The following is a 23,692-nucleotide window of genomic DNA, read 5'->3' on the forward strand; positions in this document are numbered from 1 at the left end:
TATTCTTTGTGCTAATGAATATTCATAAGTACGTTTGCGCGATCTGCAGGTATGAGAGCGCCGTATCTATGTGCATTTCCTATGCGTATACATAACAAACGCACTAGTCGACAGTACCTTAGTTATGCATATTCATGAGATAGATAGTGCGCTTAGTCTGAATTCAGGGCGTCGTTTCTATGAGCATCCTGGCGTATCAAAACAGGCGCAAATAAGCCTATAAATAGAGAAGAAATTAAATGATAATTCAACTATCTGGGTGATCTGACTTGGAGCTCCTGTCAAGCTGTAAGAAGTCAACTATCTTCAGTCTCAAGGTATGTCTTACTTAATACAGAATACCGATAGGACAAGGAATAGAGTTGATAGAATATGCGGGGATGCTTGCATTGTCATTTGATTATTGAGTGACATTTATGTTTACCACTTGCTATCCTTATCAGATAGTGAGTGTCTCAATTTCCTTGGACGAGACAGATTGTCTCATTGGACAAACTGTCCCAAGATATTATTTTGTCAGATATTACACATGTATTAGGACAAGGTGTCCTAGCTGCACTAGATAGACAAATTCTTTTATGAACTGCCTCTTTTTTTTTATCAGATACAAGTATTGAGTGTCTTGATTTTCTTGGATGAGACAGATTGTCTCATGGGATGAATTGTCTCGAGATTTGTCTTGTCAGAAATTATACATATAGGGACAAAGTGTCCTAGTTGTGCTAAATTATTCTGGGTGCAGTATAACATGAGACTTATTGTTTTATATTTTCTTTGTTGTATATGAACTCTGTCATGATCTATTTATTCTGATGTCCTGATATATATTTGTGGAACATTTTGGGACATAACTCTTTTATGTAGAATATCAGTCACAAGACCCCGATTTGAGTCTTATAATTTCAGACTTACACTCATGTCATAGTACTGTAAACAAGAGTTTTTTTCTTCAAATCCTGATGCACGTCTTTTCATATTTTATTATTGACAGTTTGCACAATGATAACTTAGTGTGGACACGTCACTGCACAGTACCTCGTAGTTTATTATTATATAAACTTCATTGTTTGTAATAAGCTTGCACAGCAATGTATATAGTAATGTAAGAGCAAGCATTTGTATCATGTAAATAGTTAATTCCAATCACTAGTGTATATAGATAATAATCCAGTCAGTAGTTAATCTATTTTCTACCATTTCGATCTACGACAACACAATGTGTCGTATTTACGACACAAGTTTCTTACCTCTGCTATGTACAATTTGCATACGAAATATGTATCCAATGAGTTATTGGATATGGCTGTAATATTTGTAATGAATGTTAAATGGTAAAATTGATAGATAACCGATAAGGTTAAGAGTTGTATTTTTTTTTTTTTATAGCTAAATGGTCTAGGAGTTTAAATATCTTTAACAGTCTATTACCTATACAGGTAACAATGTTGTTTGGAATTCGTGACGGTTTGATCTCAAGGATCATATTTTTTGGTATAGGCATTCGGGCAATGTTCAGGAGCTTTAAGTAGTTCGAGACTGCATTGTTAATTGGTTATTTTAATGGCGACGCACACTGAGCCGACAAAGTGAGCTAGTGTGTAGTTGGGAGGGTTAGGTGCCATTGAAAATCCCGGCGAGGTAACTGGGGAGCTGATACATTTTGTATACAAGTAAACTTGGCGGAGCTCAGGTCTGGTTGCGTTGTGCTGAGGGCAGTGTCTCTGGGTTGACCTAATATTATCCAAGATTTAGGAGCGTTATGCCGTTATATAGGCTGGATGGGAATACAAGCATCATTTACCTTTTAAATATACAACCCAATAATATTTGTAGAGATTAAACTAAAACAACGTAAATATGTTATATTCTATGTATAAACTAATCTCATTGTCGTAAGAAAAAGGTGGCATCATAAGTTATTACAATGTACAGGCAGTGAACAATATTTGTTTGTCACAACACTATGCCATTCGTTGTGCATGACGTTGATTTGTCTCAAGGACAGACTGTCCATGATTAAAAAAATGTCAATTCAATCATTTATATCGGAACAGAGCCTATAATGAAATTATTGCCTGGATCACGAGAATGTGTCTCTGAATGTGAGATTAATGTCTCTGTAGAATGACGATGAGTGTGGAGTAGAACAAACTGTCCCAGTATCTCAGTTGTCAAGAGTTAACTTCAGGGCCGGCGCAGCCGTGGGGGCCGTGGGGGCTCGGGCCCCCACACTTTTTGTGCACCATACAAAGGAATACATAAGGTGTCATCACTTTGTTAGCTCATGAAACCAGGAAGTGGACCCTCACACTTTTGAAAACACTGCCGTTCCTGAACTTCCCGAGACTTTGTGAGCTATGTAGTTTGTATACGGCAAACAAACGAAGCCTATGCCATTGCGCCTTACATACTGCTCGGCAGGGGATTTTTATACAGTACACATGTGTGTAGAAGTGTGCATGTCCAGCTGGGCCCCGTTGCTAGAAACTTTGCGTTTAAACGCAACTTGCAACTGATTGTCACTGGCCAATCAAAATCATTGTTGCATGCATGTCTTCTTAATAGGGCAGACCCTGAGCCAATCAGAATGGTTGTTTCAAAATTAGCAATTATTTGCAATTGATTGCAACTTTCTTGCAACGGGGCCCAGGGGGGCGTTTCATGAAGGAACTTGTCGGATAAAATGTCCGACAAGTCAATTATATCCGACAAGTTTTTGACAAATTCTTTGGCTGATTTCTCTGAACTTGTCGGATATAATTGACTTGTCGGACATTTTATCCGACAAGTTCCTTCATGAAACGCCCCCCTGTAGTTGAACGCATAACTTCTCGGCGGTGGCGCGCATGACTTCAAAGGAGAGCAGTAGTTGTCTCTCCTTCTCTAGCACCTCCCTGAATGTCCTGACTTCCATGTTCTACCCTTAATGACCTATAGCAAACCGTCCTCATTACGTCATCGATCCAGCTACTGTACGTTGGACCAGGACGGGTACTGACACATGACAACAATGTATAGGTATCTTGCATACGTACGCTGAACACTTAAAATGCCACTAGTGGTCTGCATTGTCTCGATTTCCATGTTTTACCCTTTCAATGACTTGCAGCAATTCGTCCTCATTACGTCATCGATCCAGCAGCAGAGAACAAACCAAAAAAAAAAAACCAACAAAACAAAACAAAACAAAACAACGAAGACTTATTGGCCCGAATTCACGAAGGTGGTACAAATGAAACCATGGTTTAAACCATGGACAAAAACCATGGAGCGCCAAGTGTCGCATGGAATATTTCGTCACGAGATCAGTCATTTCGTCTATGAAATTATTATTTTGTAACAAAATGACAACATTTTGTAACTAAATGAACATTTCGTCCACGGAATGATAATTTCGTTAACGAAACCTGTCATTTTATCGACGAAATGACCAATTTCGTAACGAAATAATCCGTGCGACACTTGGCGCTCCATGGTTTTTGTCCATGGTTTAAAGTGAAAACTAAGTTCTGGTAAGGGCTTGAGAACCCGTCTGGCACCATTTCATATTTGCTTGCAATATATCGAAAGAGTCTACAAAGAAACTTACCTGGCTGACGCGGTTTGCCGGAATGATGAGTCGTTTTGGAGTATTTTGAGAAAAATAATAAAAGTCGGTAAACCGACTTTTATTCCAGAAGGCTCCAGACTAACTCGGTCTCAGGGAAAACTCGACCCTATTTCAGACAATTTACACACAGTTCGTGATCGCCATGTTCATCAGTAGCCTACTCTATAATACTACGGGCACAGGCCAAACGAGGCCTTACTGAGCAGACAGGAAAGTGCGTGCTAATCCTGTACAAAACAAATGGACAGCGCGCGGTCCTCAAGCCTACTAGCAAAGACGCTTTATAATACGCACATCACCTCAGTTGCTGAGACGCGCGGTCTTTGAAGTTTTTGTTGTTGTTCATCAATTGTCTTTGATTGTTTTTAGAGGTGCTTGAGAGGCGCACACTAATTTTGCATGCGCGCCAAAGAGGTTTTTGATGCGCGTGTTGTAACAACTCGGACCATTACTGCGAGTAGCCAGAACGCTACAATGTAGTTTATACAGGCCGCTCCCGTGTGCATGGTACTGTACAATCCAGAGGGAAAACCAGTAGCAGTACAACTCATCCTGCCGTCAAGCAAAGCGAGGCCGAGTTATTCCCGAGTCCGAGTCTAGCCTGACCCCGTTCGGGTAAGTTCCGAGACTGAATGTTTTTGGTTAATATATCCCATTTTCGTCCTTACCCATCGAATATCTTGTTATTACAGCGTTATTCCGCACATTTCCTAGGCATACGTTCACATTTTGGAGCAAAATTTGACAACTTTTGCAGGCATACCAGAACTTTGTTTGGGCTTTAAACCATGGTTTTGTTTGTACCACCTTCGTGAATTCGGGCCATTGCGACCAACAAATCTTTGTGCCTGCAAAATACGTGATGTATGTTCCTGTGAACGAGAAGTCATCACAAAAACTAAAAATAACCACGCCTACTTTCAAGTCCTTCTTTCATTTTCTTTAAAATTGTGATTATTTTGTGACAATATAGTTTGAAGAAATAAAGCTCCTTTTCTTCTTTTATTTTGACATTTTTGTTATTACTTTACTGTGTTAAGGATCAAATCGAGTGATATTGACACTGTGTTTGTAGTGATACCTGGATTTATTATCTCTTTTTGTATTAAGAAAAAAAAAAAAACAAGTAATCGTGTGTGTCCATGCACGTGTGTATTCGTATGTTAATTATTTTAGATGTAAAAACCAATACATGAATATCCTTTTTCTAGATACATTGTATTTTATACAAAATCTGAAAAAATGTAACAAAGGTGTGTTCGTGGGTTATGTGAGTATGCGTGTGTGTGTTTCTTTTTTTTTTTTCTTTTTTTTTGGGATTGGGGTGGGTTACACGTGTGTGTATGTTACTTATATTTCTATGCCTCCGCCACCAAGTGGTGCCGGAGGCATTATGTTTTCGGATTGTCCGTAATCAATTTGTGGACAGCGTAACTAAAAAAAATCCTAATGAAACTTGGTGTGTTATGTATGAGTACGCAAAGTTGTGCCTATCAACTTTTAGTTGCACATGCTCAAGGTTAAAGGTCAAAATGTCAAGGTCAAATGCTCAAAATTTCACTTCATTTTCCCCCATAGCCATGCAATTCCCAAAGGTATTTTCTGTAACCCTTTTCCTCCCCTGACGTTTCGTGTGATTATTCCGCAACGCGTGATGCTCTCGCCGCGACATTTTATGAGTTTTTTCTTTCAAGTATCGCAAACTTTTGAGACCAAATTTGTTGCTCCCGGGCATACCGTTTTGAAGCCACGCCCCTTTGAAAAAAAAAAAATCGTCGACCCAAAAATTGCTCAAAAACATGATTTTGTGTACAAATCCAATGTAAATTGTGGTTTTGCAATTGATTATTGAAAAAATATTTTTTCTTTTTTTTTACTTTCAATGGCTGATAATGATCTATTTTAGCCTGATTATGCTTTTAAAGTTTCTGCGACAAATTTGAAAAAAAAAAAAGTAAAAAACAAAAAATACATAAGAAATTCAATAAACAATTAGATTCGTAGGAAATGATTATGAAGCCGTATTTTTGCTTCAATATTATTGTTGAGGATATTGAAAAGAATATGTTCACCAAAATTTAGAAGTGTGTAGAGCTTTATTTTTTGATTTATAGGCAAACAATTATTTTTCCATGAATTAGCATAAAATAATTAATATGAAATACATAAATTAAAATTTGAAAAATCTAACTATACAGTCTTTTAAATCACATTGGCCTCTACCTTAGGGCAAATTTTCGCGAGGATCTCTCGATCCACGACCGAGATCCGAAGGGATGCAAAATGGTCCCCCCCCCCCCCCCGTGGTTTCAAGTCCCTCAAAGAACCTGGTTGGCAGGGTTAAACGTATAGTGTATACATATATTACCGTACAAATATTCTCCAGAGAGAGTTTTGAGTCATGAGGTAAAAGCTCGAAGGTCAAAGGTCTAGTCAAAATTTTGAAATTTCATGTTTTATTTCTCCATATCTTGCAAATGGTTCAAGGTATCTTCATGGAACTTAGTCTATATGCAGGTAATGACTGGCAGTAATTATCTAGGGAATTTGTTCATCATGGATCAAAGGCCAGATCAAATGTCACCGTCAACTCCTCAAAATATCACCACTTCCCTCATAATTATGCAATCCCTGCAGGATTTTCCTTGAAACTGGATATATACATGTATTACCCAATAGAGATTCTCTGGGAAGTTTCTTGCCAAAGGTCATAGGTCAAGTGAAAGTGCTCAATTTCAGTTCTTCCTCCGTATCTCGAGAGTGACTCAAGGTATCATCATGAAACTTAGTACATATTTATGCATGTTCTGCCGGACAGTGTTTCTCTTGGGAACTTTAGGGACATAAGGCAAAGTGTCAAAGGCCAGGTTTAAATGCTGAAGCTACACTTTTTCTCCATGCCTTAAAAATTACTTAGTGCGTAAACGTATAAAAGGGTCAAAAGTCAAGTAAAAGTCCTCAAATTCCCGAATACCTGCACTCCTAGACAACTTAGTCATTCATCCAATTAAACCTAGTTCAGGGAAAGAGAACATTTAGGAAATTTGTGACTTTGCCAATTATGTGAAACTGTCATCACTCATTGCGGAGACATTGTACTATAGACCTATTAGGAGAACCATGAATAATGGTGGAGGCATACCAGTCACCATAGCGACATTCTAGTTTTCTTTGTTATTTCATGTTTCTTTCTAATTTTATCACATTTCAATGACAATAACAGATTATAGGAATGAGTCAGTTTCGGTTGAGATCGGACTACAGGTTTCCATCGTTTTGTGTGATAGTTTTTTTTTTTTTCTTCAGATGATGAGAAACCTTTGCATGAAATGGAAAACCTCTCATAAAACTTGAGAGAGCAAAGAATTCTAGCAGGAATTCAAAGTTTGTTCAATGAAAAATGTTTCTGAATGGCTTTGATATAAAAAAAAAGAAAAGCGATCCTAGTAAAGTGGGACCCAACTTTTATTAGGATCACTGTTTTTTTTTTTACTTTATTTTTGGATACCTCAGATATTTCAAAACTGATTTTCAAGAAATAAATGTTCAATTCCTCTTTTTCAAGCTCTTTAACATAGGCAGAATTTAAAGGCAGAATTGTAATCTCAGCCAATACTATCCATCCCTGTAAAAGAAAAATGGGGTCTTCTAGTTAAAGGCATAATTTACCATTTGCAGATGAAACAAAAACCCAGCTTTAGTGCTTCAAAATAGTTCTAAAATGTGAGTTAGGGATAGAAACAACCAGTGTAAAAAATTTGAATTAGTATAATCAATGTTCAGTATTGCTAAATATACACAATGTGAACAATAGTTATAATAAAAATCTTTCTAGACTAAACCATCTACAGTTATGGTTTATTGAGAAAAATATTGATACCTCCTTATATTTTAGGTTTTAATGCAATTTTTTACGTGGTGGGATGTTTTGGGATACAACTGACCTGCACGTGTGCATTAAGTGATATCTCGAACATCATTAAATCACTGCTCCCAATGGTAAACAGTACCTTTAAATGCGCCGTATGTCACACACTAAGGAGTTTTCGCTACACGACGCAGCCGGTAGTTTAGCGTGACGTGTGCAAAATTTGTTTCTGCGCATGATCAGTGCCGAGAAACGCCCAGTCGCGTCCTGGGGAAAACAAGTACCTGTACGATACTCGGCCAAAATACTAAGAACTATAGCGTTCGGTCTCGATGCTGGGCAGGAGGGAGCCACCCACCCAGCCAGCCAGCCAGCCAATCAGCGGTCTTGTCCACACGCCTGAGCCGCCCTAACAGGAAAGCGGAACTGCCCAGATATGGGGACGGGAGTACGGAGACTATCACAGCTGATTGCTGATTTTTATATTTTGGTTATTGCTTTACTGTGCTAGGGTTCAAATTCAGTAATTGTCACTGTGTATATGTACCATAGTAATACCTGAATATATTATCATTTTCTGTTTTCCGAAAAAAAAAAACCCCAAGTAATTGTTTGTGTTTGCGTGCATGTGTGTATTCGTATATTAACTATTTTAGATGAAAAAAACAATACATGAAGATACATTTTTATCTATTCTAGATCTATTGTATTATTAAATCTGAAACAAGAAATACTGACAAATGTATATGTGTGTGTGGGGGTTATGTGGGTATGCGTGTGTGTGTGTGTTTCTATGTTTTTTGTTTGTTGTTTTTTTCGGTTGGGGTGGGTTACACGTGTGTGTATATACATCCATGTTACTCACGTTTTTGTTTTTTTTTATAAAGTTGATATTTCTTTATTTTTAAGTTTTAACACATGTCAATGATAATAATTAAAGGGATGAGACAGTTTCGGTTTAGATGGGACTACAGGTTTCCAACGTTGTTGTTGTTGTTGTTGTTGTTTTTTGATAATGATCGCTAAACCTTTTTTGAAATGAGAAACCTATTTATAAAATTTGAAAGAGCAAAGAATTCTAGCAGGAATTCAAAGTTTATTCGATGACCACTGGTTTTGAAATGGCAGAGATATTCAAAACAAAACGATCCTAGTGAAAGGTGGGACCCACCTTTTATTAGGATCATTTTTTTACCGTGTTTTTGGATATCACAGACATTTCAGAACCGATTTTCGACAAATGAACCTCGAATTCATCTTAGAATTGCATGCTCTTTAACATTTTCATAATGTCGTTTCAAAGTATCTTGCAAAAAGTTAAAGGCTGAATCTCAATCTCAACCAATACTATCAATACAAGTAAAAGAAAATGGAGTCTTCTATTTAAATGCGCTTTATGTCACACACTAAAGGGTTTTCGCTACACGACGCAGCCGGTAGTTGAGCGTACCGTGTGCAAAATTTGTTTTTGCGCATGATCAAATCCGAGAAACGCCCCGTCCTGGGGAAAACGAGTACTATACTCGGCCTAAATAGCGTTCGTTCCCGATGCTGGGCAGGAGTTGTGAGCCAGCCAGCCAGCGGTCTTGTCCCCACGCCTCCGTCCTAACAGGAAAGCGGAACTGTGAAGCATGGGGACGGGAGTCCGAGTACGGGACTATCACAGCTAATTGCTCCAGCATATTCTCGGTCTTCCAGTTTTGTAGCGAAAACTCTTCTGTGACACGTACTCCTTGCACGGAAAAGCGAGACCTCCTTTAAGCATTGTTTCATTAGGAACGAGCCACGATTAAAAAGAGAATTGTGAACATTGTTTAACAGTGTGACCTCAGGATGTTGCGAGGTCTTGGATCTTGTGTACGTGGTTTCCTGTCACGAACAGCTAGGGCATCCGGATACCTTACATTTTTTGAATTTTAAAGGACAAGTTCACCTTCATTGATTGAGTGAAGGCGGCAGTATATAGTAGAACACATCAGGGAAGAGTTTAAAGAAAATCGGCAATCCATTTGTAAGTTATGGATCTTGAAGTTTCTGCTCACTCACCGCTGGATGAGAGGACTACTACAGCTGCAGTCTGGTGCACGGACAGGTGTCACATGTGTAGAACGATATGAAGAGAATATAAAGAAGATTCAACGTATTTCACTTTTCTCCAATGGTAAAAGAACACTTGCCTCTTTCAAAAGACAGGGGGAATAACATTATCCATATTTCTGACAAGTCAAGTGAAGTTGCTTTTTTTTTAATAAAAATTTTGTGAAATTCTCTTAAAGTATATCTTCCTTAAAATCGTTCTACGCATGTGACATCATAAACTGTATAGTAGTCTTCATCCAGCAGTGACTGCACAGAAACTTTGAAAATTCAAAAGTTTTTTGAACTGATTGTCCTATTTTCCCCCAGCTTTCACTTATGTGTTCTACTAATATTCGTGCATTCACTCAATCCACGTCATGTATATGAAGGTGGACTTGTCCTTTAAGTTCACGTCAAAAAGGGGTGACACGGTCTTACTATGAACTATGAAAAGGACAGCCTCTGCGTGCTTATACCAGTGACCTTCTAGAATATCACGCCACTGCATTGATACCAACGCAGATGGATACTTAATTGTTTTTAATATCTGAACTAGGACAGGAAGGAAACTCCTGGGCCCCGTTTCAAAACTTGTTATCAGAGACAACTGCCACATTTCTAGGACAAATTTTCTCTCAGCCAATCAGGTGCAAGGATTTCAGTAGTCTGTAACAACAGCTATCATGACTATCACAACTTGTCACTGATAACAAGTTTTATGAAACGGGGCCCAGTTCCTCAGCCACCTCAGCCACCTCAGCCACCTTTTTATTATTTCAGCCCTTCATCACTCTTGTGCTTAAAGGACAAGTTCACCTTCATAGACATGTGGATTGAGTGAATGAAACAATATAAGTAAAACACATCAGAGAGAGTTTGAGGAAAATTTGACAACCCGTTCCAAAGTTGTGAATTTTTGAAGTTTCTGCTCAGTCACTGCTGAATGAGAAGACTACCACAGCTTGTGATGTCACATGTGTACAATGATATAATTTATAAAGAATACATAAAGAAAATTCAACATATTTTCACTTTTCTCGTATAATAAAAGAACGCTTGACTTGCCTCTTTCAGAAGGGGGGGGGGGGGATAATATTACCTTTATAACAAGTCAGTGACAAGTCTAGGAAATGTGCACTTTTTTCAAAAGATAAGAATATCACACATGTGAAATTCTCTTTTTATTTTCCTCATAATGTTGTACGCATGTGACATCGTACACTGTTGTAGTCTTCTCATCCAGCAGTTACTGTGCAGACACTTTTATTCATAACTTGTTATTCATAACTCATAACATTCATAACTTGTGAATGGATTGTCCGATTTCCCCCAAACTCTTCTCACTGATGTGTTCGACTAATATTGCTGCTTTCACTCATTCCACATCAATATGAAGGTGACCTTGTCCTTTAAAGTACAATTCTGCATTATGCTGTAGTTGACTATATAGTAGACGAAGTATGAAATTACCAAAGATAATAGAGGAGGTTTTATTATACAATCGTGGTCATGCAAGGAAGTAGTTGAATCTCGAAGTTTTGTTTTGGCTTTTGGCTTTTAACTTTTTGCAAGATACCAAGAAAACACTAATGGTACAAAACACGCCATTCTAAGAGGAATTCAGATTTTATTAGATGAAAATCGGTTTTGGAATGACTAAGACATCCAAAAACAAAGTAAATCAAAGCGATCGTAATGTGGGTCCCACATTTTGTTAGTAGGCATATTTCTCTGTTTTGGGTATTTCAGCCATTTCATAGCCAATTTTCATCAAATAAACTTTAAATTCCTCTTGGAATTACATGCTCTTTAATATCTCATAAGAGGTTTCTCATTATCTCACCCAAAAATTTTAAAAACCTGAATTTAGGTCTCAACAAAAACTACACGAGCCCTTTTAAGGAATCAATTGTGATCATAGTGTTCAATGTCTTTCAATCCCTAACCTTTGTGGAGAGGACAATGCCGACAGATGCGGAATTCGCAATCTATATTGATTTGTTTCTCTTACTTTTCCAAGTTTTTGCACGCTTTGAATTTGTTTCTATAGGTCCTGCTTGGAGAAATAGAAAAGAAAAAGAAATAGACAAAGAAAACCAATCTTAACTTTTCACATGTTTAAATAATCAACGGCAACTCTTTTGTATGCTTTGCGTATTTCCTTATCCGTGTGTTCGTATTAGTCGCAACTCGCAAGACGAGTAATGTCTGTACATAAGTGGGTATATTGTTGGAACCACTGAACTATAATTGTAATAGTGGAAGGGGCGCTGTGCGCACTTAGCGCACACTACACACCGTGCACTATAGTATGGGTACAAATTTTGAAGTGCTGGCCGGTGGCGGCCATTTCGGGGCTTTGATATGGGGCACCAATAAGGTGCCAAGTGTCACTTGGCTATTTCGTTACGAAATGAGTAATTTTGTCTCTAAAATGGCATTTTTAAATCAGTCATTCGGCTGAGGAAATGTCCATTTTGTCACAAAAACAGTTGTTTTGTTAGGACATGTTCATTTTGTCGACTAAAGAGCCATTTCGTAATGAAATAGACCATGCGATACTTGGCGCCCCATAATTTACACCAAAGTGACTTTCCACTGATAAACGCACGCTTCTTCTGCGTACCCTCTGCACAACAGCATCGTATAGTAAAGTGGGCGGGGTCTGAAGGTAGAGTCTTAAAATGGCAGCGCCAACTGAAGCAAAGCGCTGGCTTCAAGCACTGCGCGTAACGTCTCTTCCACTATAGAGTTCAGTGGTCGGAACGTACCTTTAACTGTTTCGCTGCATATTCTCTTCTGTGATTGGCTGAAGCAGCTTTATTGTCTTCTAATTTGCATATCGGTACTGTTGGCCTTGTTTATCTGTCTCCTGGTAATGTTCTTATAAAGTGAAAGCAGTGATTTTGCAGCCATTAGAACGAAAATTGATTTCTTCAGCTGTGAGAGGGCCCCTTGGTGAGTACAGTTTTCCATATTATATTTTGTGAACAGTCGCAACTTTTTTAGGAGAGGTGCTAAATCGAAAGTGGAGTATAGCATCTAAAGCAGATCTGTATTTCAAAGTCTAAAACAATTTCTATTTTGAAATGTACATTTTTGTTCTTGGAGTGGAGTTATTATTAGGATGATTTATTAATTTGATGCAATGTTTCTTATAGCACCTAATCTCAAACATTCTTGTTTGCAACTAATGCACTACATCTGATGGCTTCATTTTTTTCCTCTTTCTTATACACGTTATAGGTTTTTGTTAAAGTCATTATGAATTATGTCTTTCGTTCTGTATATGATTTGTGTATGTATACAGGGGTGTCGATCGGGGGGGGGGGGTTGCATGGGGGAATGTACCTCTCAATGAAAATATCAGGGGGTGTGGCAAACATCATTTTGTTCCCCCCCCCCCCCCAATAATTCCCGGGATGAGAAGATTTTTCTTGCCTTTTTGATAGAAAAGTAATCAAATATTTCACCCAAAGAGTACACCAGATTTCTGTATTTCAATTCTGAAAATGCAAACTCTCTCGCGTGGGATACCCTCCCCCATTTGGCCATTTTCCCATACACTTTCTATGCGCTTTTGGGATGACATATTTCTCATGATGTTTTATAAAAGTGTTCACCACATCTCTCACTTCACTTGAATAAAAATTGCACGAGTTCCTTCGGGTGGGAGGGGATATCTTTCAATTTACCCTTCCCCCCGTCTGTTTTCCTCCATAGATTTAGTAGGGCCTATCTATACTAAAAGTCTATAGGGATTGACAGCTTCCCAAATTCCATTCAAAATGTGTTTACGAGATCATTTCATTTGAAGTCTGAAAATGCAAAAACTCCCTCGTATGCAAGAGCATGAATTCCGGAGGGGGAGGGGGCAAACATGTCATTTTGTACCCCAATAATTCCAGAAATGAGGAAAGTTTTCTTGCTTTTTCGATAGAAAACTGTCCAAATATTTCATTCATTGTGCAACAAGTTGTTGAATTTCAATTCTGAAAATGCAGTCTCCTTCGCGTGGGAGGGGGATACCCCCTCCACTATTAGGACCCCTTTCATATCGTTAAAACGGTTTCCGACGCCGCTGTATAGGACCCTATATACAGGTTACAGTTCGTTATTCCGAAGGTTCGTTATTTATTCCGAAGGTTCTTTAGCCCGAAGGTTCGTTATTCCGAAGGTTCGTTGATCCGAAAATGAAACAAAGCTTGTTATTCCGAAGGCTCGTAACAGACCATATCGCATGTCGAATCAACGAACCTTCGGAATAACGAACCCTATTTCATTTCGGATTAACGAACCTTCGGAATAGCGAACCCTACCAGTATTTCATTTTCGGATTAACGAACCTTCGGAATAACGCCACTTAAGGAATCCTTTTTCATTATCGGATTAACGAACCTCTATAAATAGGTGGAATTTGTGTGTTTCGGATCAACGAATCTTCGGAATAACGAACTGGACCCTATATACATACTACATATGTGTGTGTGTATGTGTGTGTGTGTGTGTGTGTGTGTGTGTGTGTGTGTGTGTGTGTGTGAGTGGGGTGTGTGTGGGTGGGTTGGTGGGTGTGTCTGTGTTTAAACTTAGAATTCGGGGTGTCTATTAGAAACGTATCAAATACACCAGAACGGGAAAATCGAGATTTAGTGACATATGGCTGTAGTCTTGGCAGGGTCTTTATACAATAATTGTCTGTTTAAAGAAATAGATTATGTCGTATCACTTTCAAAACGATAATGATATTATGTAGACATCTGTATGTTTCTTCTTGCTATCTTGCCTGCAAATATCCGCTGTATTATGCTCAGCATCATCGAGCAGCCTAAATACACGTATAATTTGTCACTTGCATTTTTGCATTTTATTCAAGATTGAATGGAATGATACATTACGTGATCAGGCATAAATTTGAAAAACAACATCTTCAGCGATGTGTTAATTTCTATATGGCGAGGCCGTACTGTTGTCCTCTTCAGTGTGCTAAAGATTGAAGTTGAGCTGTCTTCTTGTACTGTAAGAGTGTAAAAATCCACTCCAGGCAAAAATGACGACAACATTAGAATCAAGTGAAAACAAAACAGCCAGGTTTGATCAAGGTTTCATAAAAACTAATAGAAAGAGGAGGCTGTAAAAACAGTTGGTAGTCTTTCAATTGTCAGTCAGCTAGATGTACCGACGAACTATAATATGCCTACTAATCAGAGCGGAATTGCAAGTCGTTTCATATGCATGTTACTAAGATGAGAGTGGTGGTACAATTCCCAAGGTTCGTTAATCCGAAAGAAAAATCTGCGTACTATAACGAACCTACAGACTTGCGAATCTTATTTCGTTTTCGGATTAGCGATCTACTGAATAACGAATCATTTTTAATTTTCGGATTTTAACGAACCTTCGGAATAACAAACTTTTGGAATAACGAACTGTAAATGGTAAATGGTTGCCGAAATTACACAGTCATGATTGACATGGCCGAAATTACACAGTCATGATTGACATGTTAAACAGTTAAGTCTATTGTTTTTTGGTTCTTCAAATATTAATCACACATAACTTTAATGGCTTTACCTTAAAGGCTCGATTGATCATAGTTATGATCTAATATTTGATGTACGTGTTCGTATACGTCACGAGTTCGACACCCATGAGTCATAAAGCCCAGCCCACGAGTCATAATTACAGGCCATGAGTTCGACACCAAGCAAACAAGGTCCACGAGACTGACACATTTAAGCCCCTCGTTGCAATGTCGAACTCATGGGCTGTGTTACCTATAATGTCCAACTCATGGGCATTATTTGTCTATAGTGTCGAACTCGTGGGCAACATGACTCGTGGGTGTCGGCCTCGTGGGTTGACCCCTAGAGGTCATGGCAAGAGAAACAAATCGATATAGCGTATGACGGATTATGAAAATCTTTGTAAATAAATATACATATTTCTCCTCGTCCCAGCTTGACGTCCAACATGGCATCGACTATCAGCATGTGTCTTCTTGTGATCATCGGCATCGTGGTCACTCTCCTACCCCCTATTCATGGTCAAGAGGAGGATGACGACCATCATCATGGTGAGGGACAAGCAAACAATTTTGGCTTAATTCACCATCAGAATAATATCATGGTGAATTATCATACACATTATAGCAGAACATCTAGTCATGGGGGTTGTACGTGGATGCGAGTAAGTGTAACTTGCAGCAGATTACAACTGAACGTGTTGTCTTGTACCAGAGGTGCGCTCAAGATCTACCCACTTTCGAAAAAGGCATTAGGTATCAATTCGATTTACATCCCAATTCATCCAGATTCCCTCCTGTTTGCAGTATGCAGACCCTCCTAAAGCTGGTATCTCACTGAGCGGCGAACGTTTGCGAACGTAGCGAATTTGAGATTCGCCAACTTTTCTGACGAATGTTTGCGAAAAATCAAGGTTCGCTTCTGCCATTAGCGACAGTTAGCGACTTTTAGCGATGTTTAGCGACAATTAGCAACACTTCAGCGAATGTTTGCGAAAGTGTTTGCAAAACACAGGTGGCGACTATTAGCGACTGTTAGCAACTTAATGTTAGCGACAATTTTGCAAATGTTAGCGACAGTTTTGTGAATATTAGCAACTGTTTGCAAATCCTTTGCGACAATTTGCGAACGTTCTGGGACCCAGAATACTAGTAGTACCAGGCGATTGTGCATAGTGAGACCCATAAAACGAACGTACAACCTTCCACTGAATTCAGATCTCTTGTGACAACCGTTCAAAATGGATTTCCAGTATGTGGAAATAAATTTCTGCCAAGAAGAGGCTCAACGTGCTGCTATCCTTGAAGAGCTGCTTTGCCAGGCTGCTGCTACAGCTATCGTGCAGCATACGAGAAAGAAGATAAAGAAAAACAAGAAAGGAAGAAGAAAAGAAAGACTGTTTGGGCCAAAGAGTGGTTGATGCAGAGGACAGACTTTGGTCAATATTATAAACTCTTGCAGCAATTACATGATGGAGATGGCAAGAGCTTCAAGAATTTCCTTACAGAACCTTGTCTGTTTCAGGAGCTTTTTTATTGGAACCAAATATGGTTACTTGTTCGCTAGCAGTGGCGAATCAAATAAAAATGTTACGACACCGAATTACGACCGTTTGCGAATTCTCACGAGTGTTTTGCGAATATTTGCAACTGTTAGCGAAAATGCAAATTCGCAAAGGTTCGCAAAGAAATTTTGAACATGTTCAAAATTTCTTCGCGACAAGAAAAACTGTTTGCGACAAGAAAAACTGTTTGCGACAAGAAAAATCGTTTGCGAACATTCTTGCAATATTGTTAACGAACCTTTTGCAACCCTTTTTACGAACCCTGGCGAAATCCCAAATTCGCTACGTTCGCAAACGTTCGCCGCTCAGTGAGATACCCCCTTAACACCTTCCTCTGATCGAATATAATATAAGAGACGTTTTATCACTCATTTAATGTCATGTCACATCAACGTCAAAATAAGCCCTATATGCTGTGAAAAGATTTATAAGGAAGTAAATAAATAACCTGTGTCAGGTGATATTGTCAGCCGATAATTACATCTAGCCTTTTACTCAAGAATTCGAAAGCAGACATTATGTACACGCACTGCAGTGCCTTAAAAAAAAAAAAAAAAAAAAAAAAAAAAAAAAAAAAAAATCAGCCATCAAAAACGGAAGACTAATCTTTGTAAAATCGAAAGAAACATAAAATCACCGGGGAGATATCCTCAGCTTGGAATGCTTCGGACAGAGTGGAGCATAATGCTTGAATAACGAATGGCTGTTTCCCCTGGCTCTTAAAGGTATTAGCCCACATTTGTAAACCTGCAGCAATTGGTCTCATAATTAGCATGGAGTTTAGGTATGATTGTAGTAACACCTGTGCAAAATTTCGTTCCAATTAGTCCATTACTTTTATAAAAAATACATGAAAATGCACCGTATGCATGCGTATAAAAACGCTCGCTAGCTCCGGTCCACGCACGTACTACATGCATGCGATACATGTGTAAGTTAATGTGCGTAGCTAGCCCGCGCTCGTAATTCGATTTTGGGTCGGGTTGACCCGGTTTGAAAATTGATTTTAAAACGATGATTTTTCTCTCTTTTATTGAATGGTATAGACAAAGAGCAACAGGTGAGGTATGTTACTGTTATAACTTGTACTTGAAGTCATATTGGACCTGTTTTATGCAGCTTTGATTTTCGTGGGTTTGCAAATGTGGGCTAGTACCTTTAAAACTTTGATTATCATAGATATACAGTCCGATATATCCTATCCGTCCTCCCGTTATCCGGATCTCTCTACTTTCCCGAAGCGATCTTTGCGTGACTTCCCCCCCCCCCCAATCTAATAATTAGAAGGAGAAAGGGGGGGGGGGGATTTCAAACTCTAACAAAATTCCTACACAATCTCACATAAATTACATAATGCTTATTCGTTGCATCTATTCTTCAAGTCTACGAGATTAGACAATAAACAATAACCTCAAGAGAATGTTGAATGAGATCGAAGAATTCGTAAGTGCATCTATATCCTTTGTTAAGAATGAACTTCGAAAGGTAGCCTACATCATTGTTAGTTGATGGAACCCGGAAGTGCCACCAGAAATATTAGCTCCCCCCCCCTTCCACACACCACACACACACACACACACACACACACACACACACTCGGGCTCCGGCCCTGATCATAATTTGGGAATCTGGGAAGTCAGAGGGAATAGCTTAGATGCTGAAACATCTATTTACAAGTATTAGGTATTCATAGACGATTGCATAATTATCATGACATATCCATAAAAGAAAAAATGAAGAACCCGCATACTTGGTAATAATGTTCATTTAAGGTCCTATTTACCTTTGGGAGCGGTGATTTAAAAAATTTTCAATATATCACTTTTGATGCATATGACATTGTGTAGGTCAGTTGTATCACAAAACATCCTATATACTATAATACTGGTATATAGACTATAAAGTTTTGTAATAGAGCCTGAAATATAACGAGATATCACTATTTTTCTCATTAAACCATAACTGTAGACAGTTTAGTCTGGAAACATTTAATCAGTTGATTATGACCATTGTTCACATTTTGTACGTTTTACAATATTCGTAACATCGAGTATACTGGTTCAAAATTTTGCATTGGTTGTTTCTATCTCTAACTCGATCACATTTTGGAACTATTTTGAAGCACCAATGCTGGTTTTTTGTTTCATCCGCAAAATAATGGTTAATTATGTCTTTAATGTTTTTGGAATAGGTCACTGTTCAACCTCTCTTGGTAACCCGGATAATCCTGCCTTGTCTTGCCAACATATTCTGGAGGTCTGCAGCAGACCGTGTGGATATTACTACATAGCTGCTGCTGGAGTCTACACCAAGGTTTGTTTGTTTGTTTGTTTGTTTGTTTGCTTGCTTGCTTGCTTGCTTGTTTGTTTGTTTGTTCGTTTCCATCTGAGAAGATGGCTGGATAGCCCGTATTCATCTCTGCTGAGCTGGTCTTCCATGGGGTCCAGTTGGATGTGAGGTGGAACCACTTCTCCGGGATATAAGCACCCTACTGCTCTTTGTGATGAATGAATGCCTCTTACTATGGGTGACGGTATGATTAGGTACCCTACACACAACATTGCTCAGTCCAGACTCGGGTTCGAGCCGGGGTCCTTAGGATAGTGAGGCCGACGCGCTACCGACTGAGCCAACTCACCGCCAGGCTAGAACAAAGCAGGACAAGTGCACTTATTCTCAAACCCTTATATTAATGCGCACTTCGATCCTCGTGGTTTATTCTAAAAGGGGAATTTATTCCAAATAAGTATGTGGGTTGAACACTTTGTACATATTATAATTGTAAACTTTGAAGAAAATCAAACAATCAGTAAATCAATAATCAATCAGTTAATTGACCAAACAATCGATCGATCGATTAATCGAGCAATCAATCGATCAACTCTCCAGAAATCTTAAGTTTCGTTAAATCTATATGTGCCGTCATTGCTTTATTCTTTTTTAAACGAAAGTAATAAGAAGAAAAATTGGGGGTGAAGTGCTTGCGCCCCACCCGTTTAATTTTGTAAGGCACCCCCTCTTTACGAAATTCCTGGTTCGCCCCTGCACTTTGAAAATTCAATCGACACTCCTGTGTGCAAGTAGGAGCCCTATGGTAATGAAAGGCTTATGACAGATGATGTTACCAAACGCATTTTGACAGGTGTTCTGTGAAATGACCCAGAATGGAGGGGGCTGGGTCCGTTACGGTAAGTCCGACATGGGAAGTGTCTGGAACTACGTCGAGGAGAACGAGGCGGAGGTCGAGTTGGAGATCATCTCTGCGTCCAGCATCAAACAGATGCAGGAGCTGAAATTCACCGAGTTCTACGTGCGGACCGACGTCGATTTCCAGATGGTCGGGGACGACAGCGTGAATCCGTCGAGACTGATAACGCGGACGATGCCGTGGTTGGAAGAGAAGGAGGTGTACATCAACGGATACGCTAACGACCACACCCGGCTGCAATTCCAGTCAAATAGTGGTAACGAGATTTAATCTCACGCAGCATAGCTCAGAAGTAGTAAGGTCTATTTATCATTGTCTATCATCCGAATCTTAAAGGACAAGTTCACCTTCATAAACATAAGGATTGAGAGAATGCATCAATATCAGTTGAACAAATCAGTGAAAGTTTGAGGAAAATTGGACAATCGATGCAAAAGTTATGAATTTTTAAAATTTTTGTGTTGGAACCGCTGGATGAGGAGACTACTAAGGCTCGTGATGTCATATGAGTACAACAGTATAAAGAAAATGTAAAGAAAATTCAACATATTTTCATTTTTTTCCATAATAAAGGAGCACTTGACTTACCTCTTTCTAAAGGCAATGGGAATAATATTACTCGTAACATATGTCAGTAACGAGTCAAGGGAATGTGTACTTTTTTCAAAAGATGAAATTTTGTGAAATTCTCTTTATATTTTCCTCATATTGTTGTACGCATGTGACATCATACACTGCAGTAGTCTTCTCATCCAGCGGTGACTCACAAAAACTTCAAAAATTCATAACTTTTGAACGGATTGTCCGATTTTCCTCAAACTTTCAATGATGTGTTCTACTAATATTGCTACATTCTCTCAATCATTATGTTAATGGCGGTGAACTTGTCCTTTAAGTTCCACAGCTTCACTGTTCACTGGGAACCACACTTCAAAAAGGTATAGAAACCTCAAATACCATTTTCTGTACCTTATTAATAAACGTTTTGAGGGGAATGCACTATACATTTTTATTATTTCTAATACATAAATTATTATTATTATTATTATTATTATTATTATTATTATTATTATTATTATTATTATTATTATTATTATTATTATTATTATTATTATTACTACTATTATTATTATTATCATTATTATTATTATCATTACTATTATGTATATTATCATTATGTATATTGATCTTTTTAGCATGATATGTTTTGTTCACTTATATTCTTCGTTGACAATGAAAATAAAATGAAAGAAATCAAACCAAAACACACACACACACACACACGCACGCACGCACCAAACGAATTCCATAGCTCTCCTCCGTAAGTCTAAGTTTTATACAGGTTTCAGACAATCCCCTACTTTTTTCCTTCCACACACGTCACTCTTATGATTGTTTTTTTTTTTTTTTTTTTTGTTAGATTCATTCTTTAAAGACCAAACGTTTTAGAGTGACGATTTCACTGAAACGAGGGGATGCGACCTGTTCCTTAACTGATATCAAAAACAAAATATTACAATGACATTTTAAGATTTCTATACTGACGGATATTCATCTATGGTACCATAATTACGGTATAAAAGAAACAATGTAGGACATACTTTATGCTTCATCAATAAAGATTTTAAAAAAATACAATGAAGTTTGGTCATGCAAGATAGTATGCAATATGACTGCTGTTGTTATCACGTTTCTAGAATATAATTAATCCTCTTAGGTCTTCTTAAAAATTGTACAATATTATGCATCCCTTGTTTTAGTCGAGACCATGACGTGTATCCCTGGAGGTTCCAGCAAGTGCGGACAAGGTGGGACGCCCTCAGCCAACGGAGAGTCTAAACCTTTCTTCTTTGAGTCCGTCTACTTCGGGCCGCGGGCAGAAGGCGCCCAACTGAGCTCTACTCTTGCTGGTCAGTGGCATCGCAACAGATACACCTGGAACGGGACCTACTATTTTGTGTATGCAAAATATTAGAAGTACTACGCGTAGATACAAATTTGAAGCAGTCATGAACATGATCATTCCTTGTTTGACAAATTCAATTAGGTTATAGTGTTATTCCACTTTATCCTAAAAGGTGAGACCACTGGGGGATTGAATAGGAGATTTTTTGTTGTTGGATAAATCAACAATGCAGGCCTAATCAATGAAGAAAAAATTAGAACAGTTTCAGTTTTCCAAGTGAATTCTTGAATAAATAGTAAGGCATTCTTTTTACCCCAATTCACCGAGCGTAGATCTTTGACGTCATTTTTTGAAGGTCAAAGGCCAGCACACGTTTGCATTCATTAAGAAGGGCGCGGTTGGGGGCGCTCTATCTAAGAACACCGTTAATGCGAGAAATCCGTGGAATGCGATACAGGATTAACGCGTAATTCCATCATTACAAGAAAAGTGCCAAAACGTACAGAAGATTATTACGAATACAAAGTGCCTGGCACATTTATTTGCAATTACATTATGTTTTTGCTTTTCCTATCAACAAGTCAGCGAGTATTTTTGCTTCCATTTTATTCCGGTCCTTTTTGAGTGTACGATCAAAATTTGCACTAAGTTTGATCTCGTTTGCAGTAACAGGCTGAGTGAATTATCATACAGTTTTACCACTTAGCATTACAAGTTTGTCCGAACACATGTAAAACATGTTTACACAAACATGTATATGACTTTGTTTTTACAAATTGGATTGGATTGCGCAATTACCTTTGTGAGCTTAGAAACACCCGTATACTCAGTACTAAGCGCCATATAAATTTGACTATTCTCATTAGTGTGAAGCGATTGGAACTAAACGCTAAAAATCATTAAAGACGAATCTAAATTTAATTTTCCTCTGTCTGTCTGTCTGTCTCTCTTTTGATAGTAATAATAGCAATTACAGTAATAATGATAATCTATTATATACATATTATATTCATATGTATAATCTATAATATATATTATGTATATATATATATATATATATATATATATATATATATATATAGAAATATATATGAAGAGTTTGTTTGCAAAAACCGATAAGTCCATATTTGCCAAATGGAGATATTTGCGATTAAAGGTCAAGAAAAGTAAAGAGAATAATAAGAAAATTTTTGCTTCTTTTGACCATAACTTCAAAAATATACCTTTATATGTAGTGACCAATATATCATTTAAAAGGTATTATTTTGTACTTTATGACAAATATCGTATTTCAAAATCTTCAAAAATGGACTTATCGGTTTTTGCAAACAAACCCTTCACATATTATATTCATATGTATAATCTATAATATATATTATGTGTATAGCGATATATATATATATATATATATATATATATATATATATATATATATATATATATATATAATCACACACACACACACACACATATATATATATATATATAGAGAGAGAGAGAGTCAGAAAGGCATTGCGTCTTTCTTTGGCTGATTTGTTTCACATTGAAGCAAAATCCTTGAGAGGGTGACATTATAACGTGCATCGTAGAGAGAAGATACAAGAACTATGTCACCAGCAGCAGGCTATTTTCATAACTTGGTAATCCCACTGTGTACTTCTTCTTTGAGTGTGTGTGTGTGTGCGTGTGTGGGAGGGGGCAGTGGGTGTGCGGATGTGCCTTGTGGTAAGATGAATAGGAATCCTGTCAATTTGTAACAATAATAATAATAATAGTGGCTACTTGTATAATGTTTTTGCCACACATGTTTGTGTGTGTGTGTGTGTGTTGTGGCTTTTTTTTTCAGAAAGACACATTATTTCTATGCCAAAATATACAAATTACAGCTTTATTTCATGGCATGAACACTTGTGGTACAAGGGAGGAGTTGCATTG

The 23,692-nt window shown here is 38.0% G+C and overlaps 1 protein-coding gene across 2 annotated transcripts; it reads left to right on the plus strand.

The window, feature by feature from the left end:
- The first annotated feature begins 264 nt into the window (after nucleotides 1-264).
- On the plus strand, nucleotides 265-22,678 carry LOC140235618 (echinolectin 1-like). 2 transcript variants are annotated; one of them, XM_072315624.1, is made up of 5 exons: nucleotides 265-317; nucleotides 15,515-15,630; nucleotides 18,835-18,956; nucleotides 19,786-20,107; nucleotides 21,612-22,678. In XM_072315624.1, exons 2-5 carry the CDS (start codon nucleotides 15,528-15,530, stop codon nucleotides 21,824-21,826), a joined length of 762 nt encoding a protein of 253 aa, XP_072171725.1. In that variant the 5' UTR covers nucleotides 265-317; nucleotides 15,515-15,527; the 3' UTR covers nucleotides 21,827-22,678. The 2 variants fall into 2 exon arrangements, with proteins under 2 accessions (XP_072171725.1, XP_072171726.1); XM_072315625.1 differs by lacking the exon at nucleotides 265-317 and adding an exon at nucleotides 12,453-12,515.
- Nucleotides 22,679-23,692: the final 1,014 nt, after the last annotated feature.

This window comes from Diadema setosum, chromosome 12, assembly GCF_964275005.1.
Source record: "Diadema setosum chromosome 12, eeDiaSeto1, whole genome shotgun sequence".
NCBI lineage: Eukaryota > Metazoa > Echinodermata > Echinoidea > Diadematoida > Diadematidae > Diadema > Diadema setosum.

Coding starts and splice junctions, on each gene's coding strand:
- LOC140235618 (XM_072315624.1), top strand. CDS start 15,528: ATGGCATCGACTATCAGCATGTGTCTTCTTGTGATCATCGGCATCGTG. Junction 15,631..18,834: donor GGATGACGACCATCATCATG/GTGAGGGACAAG, acceptor TTTTTGGAATAG/GTCACTGTTCAACCTCTCTT. Junction 20,108..21,611: donor GCAATTCCAGTCAAATAGTG/GTAACGAGATTT, acceptor CCCTTGTTTTAG/TCGAGACCATGACGTGTATC.